Here is a 19,857-nt window from a genome sequence, read left to right on the forward strand (position 1 = left end):
TCGGCAATACGGATTGAATTAGACCCCAATGTTGTCACCTGTCTTTTCTCTCCTAAATCACTCTGTAGTCTTCTGTATCCTTATAAGTCGTTCTTGTTTTGAAAAGCATTGTTGTACGGTAGGTGCCACTGTTTTGTCATGCAGTTCACTTCATCTATTATGCAGCATGTTAGACGTACGAGGGTATGATTCATGTGTGCAAGTCTTCATTCTGTACTAGGTTCTCTTGTCAAGATACGTCAATATTTCAAGCTCGCTCAATTTCAGAGCGTTTGGCAACAAACAGAAAATGTCATCAACAAAACAAATCATGTGTTTCCAGCGATGGGGAGTTTTCTTACGAATCCAGTGGGATTGTCTCAGAGAGATGAGGTGGACAACATACAGTAGAATGTGTTGCATTGTGGGAAAGCTGGTTATTTCACCTGTAAACAAATGTACTTAAACATGGTCCACTGGTGTCTGTGGTGGGGGACTACGCGTTTTTTGCTTAAACACCAATGTCATACGTGGTGGTGAGGATATTTCTCTCGGTCTCCTCCGATCAAATGGTGGCAGAACTGGCACAAGAACATTCCTCAGACCCCCTAGAAAAGGGATTCTCAACAAGGGGGGCCCGGAACCTAGAGGGCCTCAATTAATTTTCCGAGGGGTATTCATGGACAAGCAGGGAAGAACAATGAGATCATTTTTTGGGTGGAAGAGTACTGTCTGACTGGACAATTACACAGAAAACTATAAATATATAGGTCAGAGGCCAGTCAAACTAGACATCAGCAAGTATTAATAGACAGAGTACAAAGCAACAACTCCAAACTACCAGTCTACTAAGTATAAATATTCTTATTGCTTAGCATTTCTTAATACTGTCCAGGAAGTATAGCTCCACTCACACACTACCCTTAAAACCCATTAATCCCAGCCTTCCAGAGTAACAGACCACTCCCCTAACTGCCACCCCATGTGCTACCTACACCGCTCTCAACTGGCCTCTTCTCTCCCTCTGTCAAGCTCTCTGTCGGCCCAGTCAATGAAACACAGACACCCCCGAAAGTGTGGAGCGAGTGAGCGCTGCCAATCCATGCACGCTCACACATACACACACGCTCACACACACACGCACCCACACACACACACACGCACATACGCACGCACGCACGCTCGCACGCACGCACGCACACTATAAATAGCCCCAGGGTTTACTGGAAACAAAGCCCTGGCCCACGGCTTCTCTGCAAATAACAATCTGTGTAGCCTTGCTGGAGACAGAAGGAGGGAGAGGCAAAGAGAGAGGAGTGTGTGAGTGAGATAATAATGAGAGAGATAGAGAGAGAGAAAATAGGTGTGTGAGCATTTGTGAACCTTTCCCCTCAGATTTGTCCTGTTTTTATTTTATTTTTATGTTAAATTAAGTACCAAACTTAATTTTTAAGTCCACATTTTATCATCATTATTTATTAAAAAAAAGATCTGTCTGTGGTATTTTGCAGAGGGGGCACACAGACTGGACCATGCAAAGGCTACTCCTCTAACCCTAACCCCCCCCCATTCTCCTTAGTAAGTGGTTCCTTCTGATGTGCACCATGGAGCAAAGATATGCTACGTCAGTGAAGGAGGAGAGACAGTGTCGATGGGTGCACGCTGTGTGTGTGTGTGAGAGACAGAGAGAGAGAAAGAGGAAGAGAGGGAGATGAAGAGACAGTAAAAGACACAGAGGAAGAGAGCCCTCTCCCATGGTAGTGATTTATCTCTCCCTCTCAGTTGTCTGCTGGTCATAATTAATCAGCTGGCAGGTGCAGGTGGAGCAGATAGGGGTGCCGATCGAAGAGGGAGCGAGGGAGAGGACAGAGAGAACGGAGAGAGGGATCGGGGGACAGAGAGGAGAGATAAAGAGGGAAGGAAGAGAGGGGGACCTGCTAGTAAAGGTTATTAAAAGAGGTATTAACAGGCTGGCTATCTCAGGCTGGTATCTGACTGGGACCTGACAGGCAATATAGGTGTGGGGAGGACTGTCAAGTGCCTGAGGCACTCTCTGTCTAGTCACTAGCTCCAGATGTACTTTGACATTACGCTCTCAAAAAGGGGGATGATCTTTTATGTTGCCTATCTAACAGCTTAGAGAGAGAGACAGAAAAGTTAGGTAAAGAAAGGAATAATAAAACAAGCATGTGACTAGAATATAGTGTCCTCCGTTCTCTCAGGATCTATCGCTACTGCTGCTACTGACGACACTGACGCATAGAAAGTCTGCAGTGGTAACGCTATTAATATGCACTATGATCATAGCATTACTATATTTTTACCCAACATAGCTATTATATGATCAACTATTACACTAACGTAATTAAACTACTGTACTGTTTTGGCATCCTCTATGTTGATTACACAAGGACAGCTTGTGTGCAAGATGTGTGATCATCTTTACTGTAGGTAAGTTGCTGCATCCCTCCACAACCCTCACATGTTAACTGCCTTTTATTAAATTCATGTTCTTTTATAAATCTCAATGAGGCTGTCACGGAGCCACCCCTCTGATGTCATCCGCAACGCTTCAAACACGCCATGGGTGACACAGGGCAAAGCTAGATTTAATGTCTTGGACACACACACACACACACACACACACACACACACACACACACACACACACACACACACACACACACACACACACATACAGTATATATACTGATAAAAAAATATAAATGCAACATGCAACAATGTCAAAGAGTTTACTGAGTTACAGTTCATAGAAGAAAATCTGTCAACTTAAATAAATAAATTAGGCCCTAATCTATGGATTTCACGACTGGGCAGGGGCGCAGCCATGGGTAGGCCCACCCACTCGGGAGCCAAGTCCATCCACTGGGGAGCCAGGCCCAGCCAATCAGAATGAGTTTTCCCCCTCAAAAGGGCTTTATTACAGACAGAAATACTTCTTGACACGCCACACCTGTCAGGTGGATGGATTATCTTGGCAAAGGAGAAATGCTCACTAACAAGGATATAGCAAGGATAAAAACAAATTTATGCCCACAATTTGAGATAAATGAGCTTTTTTGTGCATGTGGAACATTTCTGGGATCTTTTTTTTTCGGCTCATAAAAAATGGGACAAACAGTTGACACGTTGAGTTTATATTTTTGTTCAGTGTACATCAACATGCACACACACTTTTTCCGTTACAAAAGTTTTTACACGGACATACGCTCACAGCAAATACCACCTCACTTGCAACACTGCTTATCAGACCGGCCTTGAGGCTAAATTAAAGTAGTGCATCTCTCTACGTGCCCCAGACGCTGACACTCTGTCATATTTTTGGCAGAGTTATAAGTTACTGCAATGGTAGCAACTCATTTCCAGAGCTCATTAACAAACAAACGAGGTGGGATTTCTCCCCTATTTTCTATAGGAAACACATTGTCCAAAAACACCTGTTCCACAAACTTCTCTCAATCAAATACGTATCCTCCAACAACAGCACACCGCGCTCTTTTCTCACCCGTCTCCCTGAAATCTCTACTCAACTTCAACAATCAGGTGAAAAGAGCCTTTGTTGATGTGCGCTATAGCTCAGTTGCTGAGTATGACAGACACCGTGAAAGTCTCCAGTCTCAGCTGGAGCTGAATTTGCTGTGTAGCATATTGTTCTTACCTCTGTCTCTTCTTCGCTATGGCTTACTCTCAGTGGGACAGGACTAGTTGAGTCCTGACTCTGGTCATGCTGTGGAAACTTTCCACTCAAGCTTAGGCAGCACTGTGTGCTGTGTGGTGCTCTCTGACAGTGTGAGCGACTCTAGCTCTCAGCTGCACCGGAGAGGCTAAACAAAAACAGCGTGCTGTGCAGAGAAAGAAGCATGTGATCACAGCCCTCTGTGTCTGTGTGCCTGCTCTCGCTCTCTCGCTCTCTCTCTCTAGTGAACACTCTCTTCAACACATTCTCTTGAACACACTCCTTTTCTCTATGCTCTACACTCTGTGTGCTCCCTCTTCTCATGTCTCTCACACTATTTCTGCTCTCTCTCTCACACACAAGAAAAGGATCCAAACATTTCAAAGGTCCCTGTATGCATGGCACTCAAGGGCTGAAACACGCACGCACACACACACACACACACACACACACACACACACACACACACACACACACACACACACACACACACACACACACACACACACACACACCCACACACACACACACACACACACACACACACACACACACACACACACACACACACACACACACACACACACACACACACACACACACACCATCTCTATCTCACTATCAATGCTCTTACACTTTCTCTCAGATCACTCCTCTCGCTCTTTGGGGCTGAGTCTGGTGCAAGGCTCTCTCCCCCACTCATGACGTTTGAAGCTATGTGAAGCAGTTCTGGCTGCAAGAGTAGAGTTGTTTCAGCCAATCAAATACTTCCCCCATACATGAACTTAGGCATGCTCACACATTTGAAGCACATTTTTCAAACACATACGCAAGCAGGCATGCACACACGAACAAGCACACACACATGCCTGCCAATCACGTAGTCCCTTCACAGCCAATCTGTGTAATAATTCCATGTGGATTGGATTTGAGAAAGACGATTTGTTCTGTTCAAATAGGAGCTGTATAAATCAGATAAGATACTGCTGTCTTCCTTGCCATGGTGGAGAACAGGTTTACAGTCCAGACAAAACCTGTCTACTGCAAGTGGCTCTCAAAGCAAACTAACCTAACCCAGATACAGATGAGAGCTGTTAGTGATAGCCACTGACCTGTAGGGTGTTATAGGCTATAGATTTTCTCTCCATTTCGATACGTCCTGATTAGGGGTGGCGAGCACTGATTGAAGTTACCTCGTTAGTCAGGATGTGTTACCCCTCTATGGAAAGATGAGGCTCCCACGACCACAATGGTGTTCACAAGCGTCTTGGGACTTGTCTGAAGTCGATACAGCTACACACTAATATGACCCCTCTATGGAAAGGTGAGACCCTCAGGAACACGTACATGTGGTTGTTTTGCTCTAGGAAGCCCACAGGCCTCACAAGACTCGTCTGAAGGTCCCCCAGTATCAATTGAAAGAATGAATGGAAGTACAGTATATATGGACACTGATTAGTGCCAACCCCCTTTTTTAAGTTTCCTGATTTTTCGTACATCTCTCAAATATAGGACAGACACTTCAGAACAAACTTCCTTTAGATTAGATTTTTTGGGGAGGGGACTATCTGTTGTTCAAGTATTGCATCTGTTATTCAATGCTCTTGGATGGGCTAATAGCAGTAAGGCCCAAAATAATTTTTCATCATTTTTTTTATTTTTATATATTGTATATTTTTTTATACTTCAAGGGGTCTTAAAATGTCAAATCAAACAGCTAATTGATCCTTGGTATGACCTTCTTAAAACAATTCATATAGGTTAGTAGAACCCCTCCCCGGCATTGTTTTGAGAGGAGATGTTGGGAGAGCTACACCCCACCTTAGCGCTTCCACTTTAGATAGTCAAACAAAGCCTGAATCTGCTTTTTATCCCCTGTTTAGTTTGGTCCACATTCTTTGTTACGCCTTATTCTAAATTGGTGTGGGCTGTTCCTTCAGATTGTCTTTTTTGTCACTGACAAACAACGTAGGGAGGTTATAAGACTGGTGAAATCAGTTTAACAATGTAATAAGCACAGAAAAAATACATGGAAGCATTTGTGGAAAATCCTAGTTGGGAGATACTAGATAAATGTAAGAAGGCAAATCTGATTAGTATGACATCTAACCATTCAAAAAAAGTTGTCAAATAGCTACTCAATGCTGTTTTGGTGGAGAAGGAAATACTCCTGGTGAGAGAGGATGATTAAAAGGGTGCTACAGGTAGTAGAGTCAACCTTGTAGACGTGTAGCTGCAGGAGGTAGAACTACAGGACAAATTGGAGCAACAGAGATTAGAGTTTGAGTTAAAGAAAGGGGAACTTGGGTTAGAGCATGCCATTTGATTAAAATAGTTAGATCTGGAAGCACTCAGTATCCAGTCAGGCCATCATGCACTCTCAACAGCATTTGATCTTGGTCGGAACATCTGGCTTGTACCGCCTTTCAATGAAATGGAGGTGGACGTACATGTATATTTTACTCTGTTTGAACAGATTGCCACAGCCCTAAAACGGCCACACAATATCTGGTCGCTGCTCCTCCAAAGTGTTTTCGTGGGAAAAGCTTAACATCTACGCCACTCTATCTCATGATCAGGGTTCAGATTATGACACTGTTAAAGCTGCTATCCTTCAGGCTTACGAATTGGTCGCAGAGGCATACAGACAACAGTTCTGTAAATTGCGAAAGAGAGTCACAAAGTATTGTTGAATTCGCAAGGAAACAAGCATGCCTTTTTGATCGGTGGTGTGCTTCTCAAGAGGCAGAGGACCTTGAGGGTTTAAACACACTCATACTACTTGTGCAGTTCAAAAATTGCCTTCACGAAAGGGCTGTTACCTACATTAATGAGTACAAGGATCTCACTCTTGAGAAAAAAGTCCTTGTTTGTGTTGACACATAAAATTACTTACTGATCCCTACACAAAAGGCTATCCAGAGAAGTCACCTCCCACTACAAGGTTTCAGTCTTTTTCCTCAGTGCCCAAAGACAGGGATGGGCAGTTCGTCGTTATGAGAAAGGCCATACTACTGTGAGAAAGGCCATATTGTGTCCTAAATTGAAACAGAAAAATAAGAGAAAGAAAAAGCTGTTTCTTCTCGTGGGAGCCCTCCAGCCCATGAAGTCTCTGGTTGGGACTGGTTTATCTCCTAAAGAAGATTTTGGATCAGATTTGTATGAACCCTTTGTTTCAGATGGGTTTGTGTCTCTGCAGAGTGGTGATGCTGTTAGGTAGCCTGTGAAGAAACAGTGGGACACTGGGGCAGCCCAGTCCTTCATTTTGGAGGGTGTTTTGCCTTTGTCTGACACATCAGCAACTGGTTACAGTGTTTAGGTTCAAGGCGTTGAGATGCATGAAAGTTAATTTGTATAATGTGGAACTCAAGTCTGATCTTGTTTCTGTTCCCGTGGTCATTGGAGTGAGGCCTAGCCTACCTGTGAATGGGTTGTGACAAATCATGTAATTTGTAAGGTGCCCAGTGTCACGTTCCTGACCTGTTTTCCTTTTTCTTGTATTTATTTAGTTGGTCAGGGCGTGAGTTGGGTGGGTTTGTCTATGTTTGATTTTCTATGTTGGGATGTTTGTGTTCGGCCGGGTATGATTCTCAATCAGAGACAGCTGTCAATCGTTGTCCCTGATTGAGAATCATACTTAGGCAGCCTGGGTTTCACGTGTGTTTTGTGGGTGTTTGTTTTCCGTGTAGTCGTTGTGCCACACGGGACTGTTTGTCGGTTTGATTTTCTATTTGTTATCTTGCTTCATATAGTGTTCAGTTCGATGCTAATAAATTATGGACACAAACCACTCCGCGTATTTGTCCTCTCCTTCTGTCAGCGAGGACAGCCGTAACACCCAGAGTAAAGGAAACTGATAGGTTATCAGAGAAATACCCTAGAGTGTTCCCAGCATGTGCTGTTACATGTGTTATGTCTAAGAAGATTGCCAAGAGCAAGTCTAGTGTTGAGGAGGCTGGGGAAACGGGATACCTAGTCAGTTGCATAACTGAATGCATTCTTCCGCATTTTAACCCAACCCAAATAAAGTGCAATATTTTTTGCTCACATAATTTAAAAAAACAAGTTGTTAGGTGTAAGCAGGGCCATAAGTAAAAAGGTAAACTGGGATGTGACTAATAATTCATCAGGGTGATTTTTTCCACAACAGACAGGTGTTGGCCTTTCCATGGCAGCAAAATCTTATCTAATTTGTCTAACTTTCTATTAAAATGTATTGTAGTGAGATCATTTCTTTCTTTCGAGATAATACCAAGTATGTCCACTTTCCTGTGGGACCATTTTTTGGTAAACTACATGGTAAACATTGTTATTTTTAGAGAGCTAATACATAATTTTGTGCATTTATCATAATTTGGTTGTAATCCAGAGAGGTTAGAAAAAATATCTAGATCCTCCATGAGGCTTGGCAGGGATCCAAACTGCGGATTAAAAAGAAAGCGACATGAATCGTCAGCGTACAAAGACGCTCTGGATTTCTAGCCCCTTGATATTATTGTTGGATCTGATTTTAAATTAATAGCTAACATTTCGATGACCATAATAAATAAATATGCTGATAGTGGACAGCCTTGTTTTAATCCTCTTGACAATTTAATACTTTCTGAGACGTAGCCATATTTATTATCTTGCACCTGGGGTACTATATATTATTTTAACCCATTGTATAAGAGATTCTCCAAAATTAAAATAGTCCAGGCATTTATATATAAATTCAAAGCCATCTATGAATACCAGGCCTGCTTTCTCAAATGGTATTCAATCCAGGCCTGGAGTTTTCCAGGACTTTAAGGCTTTAATTGCCTCTATAAGTTCCTCCTCTGTAATTAGGCCTTAACATTAGTCTTTCTGTAGAGCTGTTCATTTTACACTATTATTAGAAAAAAAATCCTTACAATTAAGTTCAGTTTGTGTAAATGGAGGAGACAAATGAAAACTCCGTCATTTGTAACAAGCTTCTGTAAATTATTTTGGTAGCATTTCTGTTGAAGATTTAAAAAAAATATTTGGTGAATTCTGCCCATTTTCCATCCATTTCTTTTTGTTTTTCCTCTAACTTATTATGTGCCTTATGTTACCGTGTTTATTGCTATCTATCTGTATGGTTAATTCCTTTATTTCCTAAAAAGAACAACACTATTTCACCTAAAATGTTTTTGTTTTAAAGATGAATATTGTATTGCATTGCCGCCCGCTAAAGGCACATTTAAAAGTGTCCCATACAATAAGGGGATCTGCTGTACCAATGTTATGTCAGACAAAGTCAGTTATAAATTATTCTGTCCTAGTTAAAAACAAGTTATCATAGGCTTTGATTAAATTTCCAATATCCTTGCCAATGTGGAAATTCTGTAAGAGTAATAAATATGCCAATTATTTAATGGTCCGACCGCATTCTGTCCCCATCACCACTTTTTAAACTTTTGGTAGCTTGCGAGAATGACATAAGAAAGTAGTCAAGATGACTAGCTTGATTGAGCCTCCGCCATGTATATCTCACTAGGTCAGGATATTTAAGCCTCCATATATACACTAGTTCCAATATATCTATAATATTCGTAATTTCCTTAAGTGTATGAGGGTGATAGTTTATAGTGTGATTTCCATATGTTCGATTGAGGTACTTAAAACCGAAATTATGATATTTTAAATTAAACCTTTATTCAACTAGGCAAGTCAGTTAAGAACCAATTCTTATTTACAATGACGGCCTACACCAGCCAAACGATGCTGGGCCAATTGTGCGCCATCCTATGGGACTCCCAATCACGGCCGGTTGTGCTACAGCCTGGAATTGAACCAGGGTGTCTGTAGTGACACATCACGCACTGAGATGAAGTGCCTTAGACTGCTGCGCCACTCGGAAGACCAATAATTGAGTCATGTATTGCCTGTAAGCTTGCTAAATTATTATATATATTTTCAAAGAAAAGTGGGATCATCAATATTTGTGTGCAAAGCTGTCATCAAGGCAAAGGGTGACTACTTTGAAGAATCTCAAATATAAAATATATTTGGATTTGTTCAACACTTTTTTTGGTTACTACATCATTCCATGTGTTTTGTTTCATAGTTTTGATGTCTTCACTATTATTATACAATGTAGAAAATAGCAAAAATAAAGAAAAACCCTTGAATGAGTAGGTGCGTCCAAACATTTGACTGGTACTGTAGGTTTATCTTTAGGAAACGTAACAAGGGCAAGACTTCGACAAGAGAAGGGGTCCACTGCTGCATATCAAACTCAACAGAAGGCATACGAACTATGAATTCACAAATGCAAACAGCGGTCCCTTACCATCTCCTGCTGGACTCAGTGTAAGGTTGCTTCAGCCAAGAGTACAATGCTACTCCTTAAATGTAGAACTACTTGGTACAACTTATATGACACAGCTCTTCTTTTCCCTTGTTCTTTAGCAGACTGCTCATGATTTAGGCTTTAGGGGCCCGATTCCGATTTAGGAAATTACACCTTTCTTAGGCACGCCTTTCCGACGCACTTCTCAGTAGTTGGTATCCAGACTTACCTTATAAAGGTGCGTAACAGGCTTTGCAGGTGTGGTTCCCTTGCACGTACTGAGTAAATGTATTTCAACTGCTGAAAACCCTCCCACTTGCTGGCTAACAGATTTTCTCGAGGAGTTTTCATTCAATAGGGTTTTCAGTACATTTATCTTAAGCCCTCTGTTTTTAAATAGGATGTACCTTTCAGTTAGAATTTTATCAACAAACTCAATAGAATATATTGAGAAAGGTTTCAGAATATTAATGAAAGAAAGCCATCTAAATATATACATATTCGTCTCTGTTTCAGCACCTATTGGTAGATTTAAAAATACTTTGATCTTGTATATTATTCAGCGTTAGGAAAGTATTTATGAATCATTGTCACGTTCCTGACCTATTTCTGTTAGTTTGTTGTATGTGTTAGTTGGTCAGGACGTGAGTTTGGGTGGGCATTCTATGTTTTCTGTTTCTATGTTGGTTTAGGGTTGCCTGGTATGGCTCTTAATTAGAGGCAGGTGTTTGGCGTTCCTCTAATTGAGAGTCATATTTAGGTAGGTTGTTTCACAGTGTTCGTGGTGGGTGGTTGTCTCCTGTGTCAGTGTTTGTCGCACCATACGGGACTGTTCGGTTTGTTTTTGTACATCGTCATTTTGTGTAGTCTATTTTCCCTGTTCGTGCGTTCTTCGTGTTCAATGTAAGTTCGTCGTCCAGGTCTGTCTATTCCGTTTGTTGTTTTGTTAGCTGTAGTCAAGTTTGTGTTTTTTCGTCTTTCTGTAAATAAATTATGTCATCACAACCCGCTGCGCCTTGGTTCAATAACTACTCCTCCTTTTCGGTTGAAGAGGAGGAGGACCGCCGTTACAATCATAAAAAAACAGGTTTGGAGAGCATTTATGCAGGAATGAAAAACGTTGCCACATTCCGTTCTTTAACACATGGTAATTGTCACGTTCCTGACCTTATTTTCCTTTGTTTAACTTTGTTTAGTTGGTCAGGACGTGAGCTGGGTGGGTAGTCTATGTTATGTGTTTCTATGTTGGGTTCAATGTGTTGCCTGATATGGTTCTCAATTAAGGGTAGGTGTTTGACGTTTCCTCTGATTGAGAACCATATTAAGGTATGTTGTTCACACTGTTTGTGGGTGATTGTTGCTGTGTCTGTGTTTGTTACACCACACGGTACTGTCTCGTCTCGTTCATTTCGTTCTTTCCTGTTCGTGCGTTCTTCGTTTTATGTAGTTCTCATGTTCAGGTCTGTTTAACGTCGTTTGTTGTTTTGTAATTATCAAGTGTATTTTTTGTGTCAGTGTTCGTGTTGTCAATTAAATTCATCATGTCTACATACCTCGCTGCGTGTTGGTCCGATCCATGCTTTTCCTCGTCTGAGGAGGAGAATGAATATGACAGCCGTTACAGTAATGTTGGACATTAGTGTACATTGAATAATTAAAGGGAGAATAGTGTACTATAACCTCGTCTATTGCCTGCACTAACCATGGAACTGTGTGATGACACAGCCAATTATTGTGCCATGCGTCGGGTTCAAACTGTTATGGCTTGGTCTGCTCTTAGCTCCATAACGATTGAATTTTTTATTTATCAACTGTTACTAATGATCCTCAAACACATGGTCGTGACAGCGTTTACAGAGGAAGCAAATTAAGGTAAACTAAACAAGGTAATTAAATGGAATGATAATGTAGGCTATACCAACTGTAGAGAACTAACAGTAAATTGGCAGTGTGTTGTTATTAGGCCTACTGACAGTCGGTACTGAAAGTCGGCTGATATTTAACAAAAAATAAATGGGAAACAGAGATAGTCGGGGTAGCCTATAACTCCTTTCATGCAGTTGAATGGGTGGAATGTTATTAATATTTTTCATAATTAACTTTTTTTTACGACGAAAATCCAGTGTTTCAATGTCAAACGCTTTCGTTATATTTCAGTCTTCTGTGATGTGTGTATAAAATCTAATATTGTGACACAAACTCAAAATTTCATGAATGTCATCTCTATATATGACATGGTACATGTGTCGTCTTTTAAGTGCATAACAATGTGTGTGAGGTGTACACTTTTTTGTTTCAAAGTAGATTTGTTTAAGACTACCAAGAAACACTCTGTGTGACCCTGATTTACCCCACTGCAGTAAAAGGTTGACATTCGAGAATGCCCATCCCTGCAAGTTAAAAGGCCATACAATTTAAATTCTGCATAAAGGCACAGCATTTCTTCAACTTTACTGTGGGAAAGTTTATATGTTGATATGCTTCAGTTTGCTGCTATATGACTGGTTTCACATTTGTCTCCAGCGATTGTAAGGTAAAAACAAGTGCCATTTAGATTTACAATTCCCTTATCCAAACGGATTTCTTATTTACCTAGCACTTATCAAGTTGTAAATTACAGTGCATGGAGAATGCTGTTATATCTCTCAGAAGTACAGTCGTGGCCAAAAGTTTTGAGAATGAAACAAATATACATTTTCACAAAGTCTGCTGCCTCAGTTTGTAGGATGGCAATTTGCATATACTCCCAAATGTTATGAAGAGAGATCAGATGAATTGCAATTAATTGCAAAGTCCTTCTTTGCCATGCAAATGAACTGATTCCGCAAAAAAACATTTCCACTGCATTTCAGCCCTGCCACAAAAGGACCAGCTGCCATCATGTCAGTGATTCTCTCGTTAACACAGGTGTGAGTGTTGACAAGGACAAGGCTGGAGATCTCTCTGTCATGCTGATTGAGTTCGAATAACAGACTGGAAGCTTCAAAAGGAGGGTGGTGCTTGGAATCATAGGTCTTCCTCTGTCAACCATGGTTACCTGATAGGAAACATGTGCCGTCATCATTGCTTTGCACAAAAAGGGCTTCACAGGCAAGGATATTGCTGCCAGTAAGATTGCACCTAAATCAACCATTTATCGGATCATCAAGAACTTCAACGAGAGTGGTTCAATTGTTGTGAAGAAGGCTTCAGGGCGCCCAAGAAAGTCCAGTAAGTGCCAGGACCGTCTCCTAAAGTTGATTCAGCTGCGGGATCGGGGCACCACCAGTACAGAGCTTGCTCAGGAATGGCAGCAGGCAGGTGTGAGTGCATCTGCACGCACAGTGAGGCGAAGACTTTTGGAGGATGGCCTGGTGTCAAGAAGGGCAGCAAAGAAGCCACTTCTCTCCAGGAAAAACATCAGGGACAGACTGATATTCTGCAAAAAGTACAGAAATTGGACTGCTGAGGACTGGGGTGAAGTCATTTTCTCTGATGAATCCCCTTTCCGATTGTTTGGAGCATCCGGAAAAAAGCTTGTCCGGAGAAGACAAGGTGAGCGCTACCATCAGTCCTGTGTCATACCAACAGTAAAGCATCCTGAGACCACTCATGTGTGGGGTTGCTTCTCAGCCAAGGGAGTGGGCTCACTCACAATTTTGCCTAATCACACAGCCATGAATAAAGAATGGTACCAACACATCCCCCGAGAGCAACTTCTCCCAACCATCCAGGTACAGTTTGGTGACGAACAATGCCTTTTCCAGCATGATGTAGCACCTTGCCATAAGGCAAAAGTGATAACTAAGTAGCTCAGGGAACAAAACATCCATATTTTGGGTCCATGGCCAGGAAACTCCTCAGACCTTAATCCCATTGAGAACTTGTGGTCAATCCTCAAGAGGCGGGTGGACAAACAAAAACCCACAAATTCTGACAAACTGCAAGCATTGATTATGCAAGAATGGGCTGCCATCAGTCAGTATGTGGCCCAGAAGTTAATTGACAGCATGACAGGGCGGATTGCAGAGGTCTTGAAAAAGAAGGGTCAACACTGCAAATATTGACTCTTTGCATCAACTTCATGTAATTGTCAATAAAAGCCTTTGACACTTATGAAATGCTTGTAATTATACTTCAGTATTCCATAGTAACATCTGACAAAAATATCTAAAGGCACTGAAGCAGCAAACGATGTGGAAATTAATATTTGTGTCATTCTCAAAACTTTTGGCCACGACTGTACATACTTTTCCCACTTGGAACCGGCAGGTTCGCTAGACCTTATTTATGGTTTCGTTGCGTGTAAAGCCGGTGGAATTATTAAGGAATTAAGTCAAGGTCAGAATATGCCATATCTGTAGACACACCTCCCCACACCTTCATTTATTCTATCTCCACCCAAAATGAATAGCAGGTGAATAGCATACTATTCTCAAGTTCAAGGTCAGAATACGCATAGAGAGAAGTGCATAAAAAGGGAATTCCGTTCTATTTACACACGCTTAACTCGGGTCGGAATCGGGCCCATGGGGACTAGAAAGATGGACTTTTGACCTTGGATCGACAAGTTAAAGTCAGCCCTAACCATTGGCTGAGCCTGAGCCAATCTAAGTCCCGACATCAGAAAAGATCCCATACCCACAACAGGAACCAAGCCCTCAAAAACAACATGGGCTTAGCAGGGTAGGAAGTGATGTCACATAGAGGGCTTGGTGACTGAAAAAACATAATTTACATATTATTGGGGAGTACAGTACATAAGCATTAAACATACAATATTCTTAAAGTAGCAGTCTACAATGGTCAAGGTAGAAGTCAGCACACTATTCCAGGTAAAGATTCTACAGAGTGGGCTTCCGATGTGATTGAGAGGCAACATGGGAAATGCTTCATCTCTTCCAAATGACCTAACAGGGGGAATTCTCGGGTTACCACCCGGGTCGCTCTTTTGTTCGGCAGAAAGTATGGTCAAGCCTGGCGCTGGAGGTGCTAAGCTAGTTTAATGCAGTTTGAGTCCCCCGTCAAAGGTTTCCGCTGTCCCCTTGTCACTGTGGGAAAGCCCCATCTGGGTAGCCAGCCAGGAGGAAGGCAACAGAAACACTTAACATTTATTAACTAACTGGCTGTGGTGTTTTTACACTGGTCCTGCTACTGTGCCATTCAGAACCTAGTGGTTATATCAGGGCCAAAATCACAAACACACAGATCTATAATAACCAGATCCAACCACTGACCTTCAGCCATGTCACTGTTGAACTAAATTAAGAACAGCAGCAGGGAAACAAAATGATTGCTGAGGTTTTCTACGATGTGTTAACATCAGAGCTGTGGTTGCGCTGTCTGTGTCAATGGAAAACATGACAGAGGGGACACTGGAACATGGGGCAATAGGGAGGGTGGGGAGTGACAGGCATGTGCTGAAATCCTCAAGATCTGCGAGCAATAAGAATGCAGCAACAACAGCAGCAAGGTCATTGGTAGTTGAAGCGACTCGGTCTCTTTTCCTCTGATCAGAGGAGGGTCTTGAAACTCTGGTGCCAATTCATATTCCTATAATGCAGAAAACATCATGTCCGACCAAGGTATTTCTCTGCTGATCAACCAGTTCATGTTAAGTGAAGTTGGTTCACCCTAACCCTGAGACTACCCAGGCTAATAATAGCACTGGTTTGAGGGTTATATGGAGTGACCAAAACAATGAACATTAACAATATGAATATGATACGAATTAACCATATGGAAACAGAGGGTTGGAAAGGTGTGATAGAAAATGTTTTGATAGTAACAGGTGCAAAGGTGTAAAGATGACCCATTTATTTTGTGTCCATTGTGGTCTAGCTTGTGTTATCGGACATGGGTCACATGACTAGGGTCACATGACTATGGTTCTAGGTGCAGCTATTGAGCACAATGTGAATAGGTCTTTGTTGCTTCTAATAATAAGTTCCATCACATACCAGGGAGTATAAATATCACCATTTGTGATTTATTACCAGGGGTTTAATATACATCATAATATGAATATTCATACAAGAGCTATTTTTCATGTACAAATTACAAATACATAAACTGGTTTCTCAACTCTTCTGTTTAAATGTACAAAATTTCTCCCACGGCTGTCCCATAGCAGCTTTGCAACCTGGCAAGACTTTTAGACATTGCAGTAAAATGCAGAAAAAGGTTTCATTAAAGTATGAAAAAAATCCAAGCAAAATGTCATAGAATTTTTGTTCAAAGAAATAAAACAATATCTCAAGAAAAAAAACTAAATGTTAGGGAATATGACTGCTCCACAGGGCAGGCAAGAAACAAAATAAAATAAGAAATAAAAACCTGCTATTGTCCAATGTCCAAGACACAGAGAAGTAGTTTTGTGTTTGCACTTATCATTAATACAAAAAAAATGCCTAGAAAAAAAGCTTATTCCAAAGAATTTACATGAAGAAAATTATATTACAGTAGTGTGCATACTGTATGTTTGTGTGAAGCCACGGAGCAAAGATCTTATGGCTGTCCATTCATGACCAGGCAGGCAGTCCTCCACGGCCACCGTACGGGGAGGAGGACTGTGAGGAAGAGGGAGAACGGGGAGAGCAAAGGGACGGCTGGCCTCTTCACTGAATTAAATATCCACACACAAGGCGTTTTGGACTGGGTAGAAAATAAAACGTTGTCCCCCAGTAAGAGTTCATAGGGCTTGTCGTTGCGTTAGGAGAGCGAAAGCTCCTCTAGTGCGCATAAACTCCTAATATAAAAAGTTAAACTTACAAAAAACAAACATACATTTTATACAATGTTGTGTTTCTCCGTCACAAGGCACCACATAGTTGGTTAAATTGGATCTTCATCTCAAGTAAATGATTTTGTTGTTTTGTTTAGTGTATTTTTATACAGTGCAGAGTATATGGGCTTGGATTAAATAAGTGTGTTTTTAGTGTGTTGGGTGTCCCTCTACTGGCCATGGGGGCTCATTCCCTCTCTGTGTGCGCTGCTGCTGCTGCCCCTTGTTCCCTGGCCACGCAGTAGTTAGGCTGCTCAGAGGGGGTGTATCCCGGCAGGCACACACACTTGTAGGATCCTTCCGTGTTGATACATTTGGCGTTCTTGCAGAGGGACATCCGGTTGTTGAGCTCGGAACATTCATTCACATCTGTGAGAGAGAAGAGGGGTATTATGTTAGCACAGTCTACATACACTCAGTGGACAGTATATTAGGCACACCCATCTAGTACCGGGTCGGACCCCCTTTTGCCTCCAGAACAGCCCGAATTCTTTGGGGAATGGAAACATTGCTCAATTGGTATCAAGGGACCTAACGTGCCGTTCTGCACACCACTGTTGTACTGCGCCGTTATTTGCCCTGTTTGTGACCCGCCTGTTATCATGCACGATTCTTGCCATTCTCCTGGACTGCCTCTGACTGGATGTTTTTTGTTTGTCGCCCCCATTCTCGGTAAACCCTACACACATTCTCTAAGACCTAACGCTCAACTGGAGTTGAACATAAAGGGCGTGACCCTTGAGGAAGCTGAACTCTTAGGAGCTCAAGTTGCTGTGAAGACGGGGAGAGGTATGTACTGTATGTCTGTTATAAAAAGATCATCTGCATTTTTGACACCGCTCGACTGTACTTGTTGTTCAGGCTCTGATCTTGTCCCATTAACATGGCCAGGAGCATCAAAGAAAGACCTAGCATAGCTGCAACTGGCTTAAAACAGAGCAGCACGCCCTGCACTTCACTGCGCGCACGGACCTAACATCAACAACATGCGTGATAGCCTTTCCTGGTTGAGGGTTGAGGAGAGATTTACTATTTTCCTTCTAGTCTATTCAGTGTGTGTGTGTGTGTGTGTGTGTGTGTGTGTGTGTGTGTGTGTGTGTGTGTCCTCCACCCATGTCTTACCCACACACGCCATGCGGGACATATCCAGGGTGTATCCGTCGAAGCAGTCGCAGGTGTAGCCCTCCTGTACCCGCACGCAGCGCCCGTTCTCACAGCCGTTCAGAATGCCACACTCTTCCGCTCTCAGGCCCTCAAACGCACCGTACGGGTCTGCAGGACGAGGGCAGGGAATGAGGTGTTTCATTAATCCAAGTCAGATGAAGATATAATTCATGATAATGACTTATTTCATGTGTGAATGCGGTGAAATGATGATTTGAAAATCCTCTATATTTAACTAGCTTGACTAGATAAACTAATGAATAATTACTCATCTCTTTTATGTTCTTGGAGGACCTTGGTTACACTGAAAATACAGAAACTGTAACATGCCTACCATCTGTGCCTACCTACTGAAAACAATTTGTGGTCATGGCATGTAGTAATTCATGTGGACACAAGATGGCAGAAAAGAGCTATCACTGAGAGAATAGGCAGCTTGCCCCAACCTCCCCATGCTATATCCCCTCTCTGCATGTTTGAGCTTCATCAGTGTGTTGTACAGTGTGGTGGGTACTGGTTCACTCACTCTCCTCGTCCTCGTACAGGGGCAGGGCACCAGGCTGGTCGGGGCTAGGTTCATAGTCCAGGCTGACCTCATACTCCTGGATGGGCTCAGCCACAAGGGCGTCGCGACCATACGGACGCCCCTGTCCTTCACTCATTGGCACGTTACACATGGAGGCATAGTCCTCTGTGAGAGAAGGTAGAGAGACTGAGTCATGGCCCTCAGAGAGAGAGAGAGAGAGAGAGAGAGATAGTCTTCTGACAGAGGGAGAGAGGAGACTGAGACACAGCTCTCTGAAACAGAGACGGAGATGTAGCCCTGTGACCACAGCTGAGATCAGGAGCTAGAGAATGCACGGGATGCTGGGAGCTATTTACAATGTACTCATAAAGACAGAGAACATGACAAAAACCTACTACGTTTGATCAACACAACACGTTTCTGTGATTTATAAGAACTGAAGCGTATTCAAATGTCAACACAAGGTTTTTCGAAGTAATTCCATTGCCATCATCACTCGGCTTCGTAGTCAGGGGATATTTGACTGAACTGAATACTCAGGTTGTGACTAGCGGCCCACTTCCCTCCCGAACGTGGCGTTCAACACACACCACAGCACGGCACCTGCTCTGAGTTCCCTCCTCATTGGTTACTGTACTGTGGGAACCTAAACCAGAGTCTTTCATCTGCACGCCATGGCCAGCCATCCCCTACAGTCCCCTGCTAATCCCACGCACCTGCTTGCCTCTGTTCGCTCCCACAAGAACGTCTACACAGGAAACGCATCAGAGAGGGACCGCAGAGCGATCTGGATGGGCCTGATGAGAACAAACGACTGTGTGTTCTGTTCTCTCTGCGGAGAGCTGCGGTGAGCTCACACACCTGCATCTCAGATTCTCAGTAAGGATTAAGGATCCTAGTGGGGACCATGTTGGCCGATGTTGGACAAGAAGTCTTAAGTGGAACACCAAAGGGTGTTCCGCGAATCGTTGAACACCTGACGAGGTGTTCTCTGTTTAAAAGGGACCCGGACATTCAACTTTGAAATGGCTAACTTGGATTCCTGTCAATGTTTCTCAATGACTTAACAAAAACGGATTTTATAAAGAGAGTGTGCAACTGTCATAGCTGTAGGCCTATGTTGCACAGCTGCAACGTTCCTGGAGAGCTCTCGTGACTTAACTGCGCTCACTGGGCTGTCGGTTCAACATCCTTCTCACATGAAGCTACGAATTCCTAGTCAAACTGCTGGGAAATCACTCAACATTTAAAACCCCCCAACTCTACCAGTTCCATCTTCCAGTGGGTTGGAATAACAGTCTTATTTTATCGGAGGGAGGGAAATGATCCAGTTCAGAGCCCTGAGGATTGTCCCCACATGTTCCAGTCCACAGGTCCCCATAATGCACACTGCAGCCATCTGCCCTGGCAGCATGATGAGGATATGCATC

General features: G+C 42.6%; 2 protein-coding genes across 2 annotated transcripts in view; both read right to left on the reverse strand.

The window, feature by feature from the left end:
- The window catches only part of LOC129851263 (ras guanyl-releasing protein 3-like), a 53,718-nt gene extending 49,841 nt beyond the window's left edge, over positions 1-3,877 (reverse strand). The window contains exon 1 of the mRNA XM_055917682.1: positions 3,659-3,877. The gene's annotated coding sequence lies outside the window, so the exon portion shown is untranslated. The remainder of the gene's footprint in view (positions 1-3,658) is intronic.
- A 12,043-nt stretch (positions 3,878-15,920) lies between these two features.
- The window catches only part of LOC129851269 (latent-transforming growth factor beta-binding protein 1-like), a gene marked incomplete in the record, with an annotated part of 125,108 nt that continues 121,171 nt past the window's right edge, over positions 15,921-19,857 (reverse strand). The window contains 3 exon segments of the mRNA XM_055917694.1: positions 15,921-17,106; positions 17,860-18,009; positions 18,428-18,592. Coding sequence (XP_055773669.1) covers positions 16,925-17,106; positions 17,860-18,009; positions 18,428-18,592 — 497 coding nt within the window.

This window comes from Salvelinus fontinalis, chromosome 1 (genome assembly GCF_029448725.1).
Source record: "Salvelinus fontinalis isolate EN_2023a chromosome 1, ASM2944872v1, whole genome shotgun sequence".
NCBI classification, from domain to species: Eukaryota; Metazoa; Chordata; class Actinopteri; order Salmoniformes; family Salmonidae; genus Salvelinus; species Salvelinus fontinalis.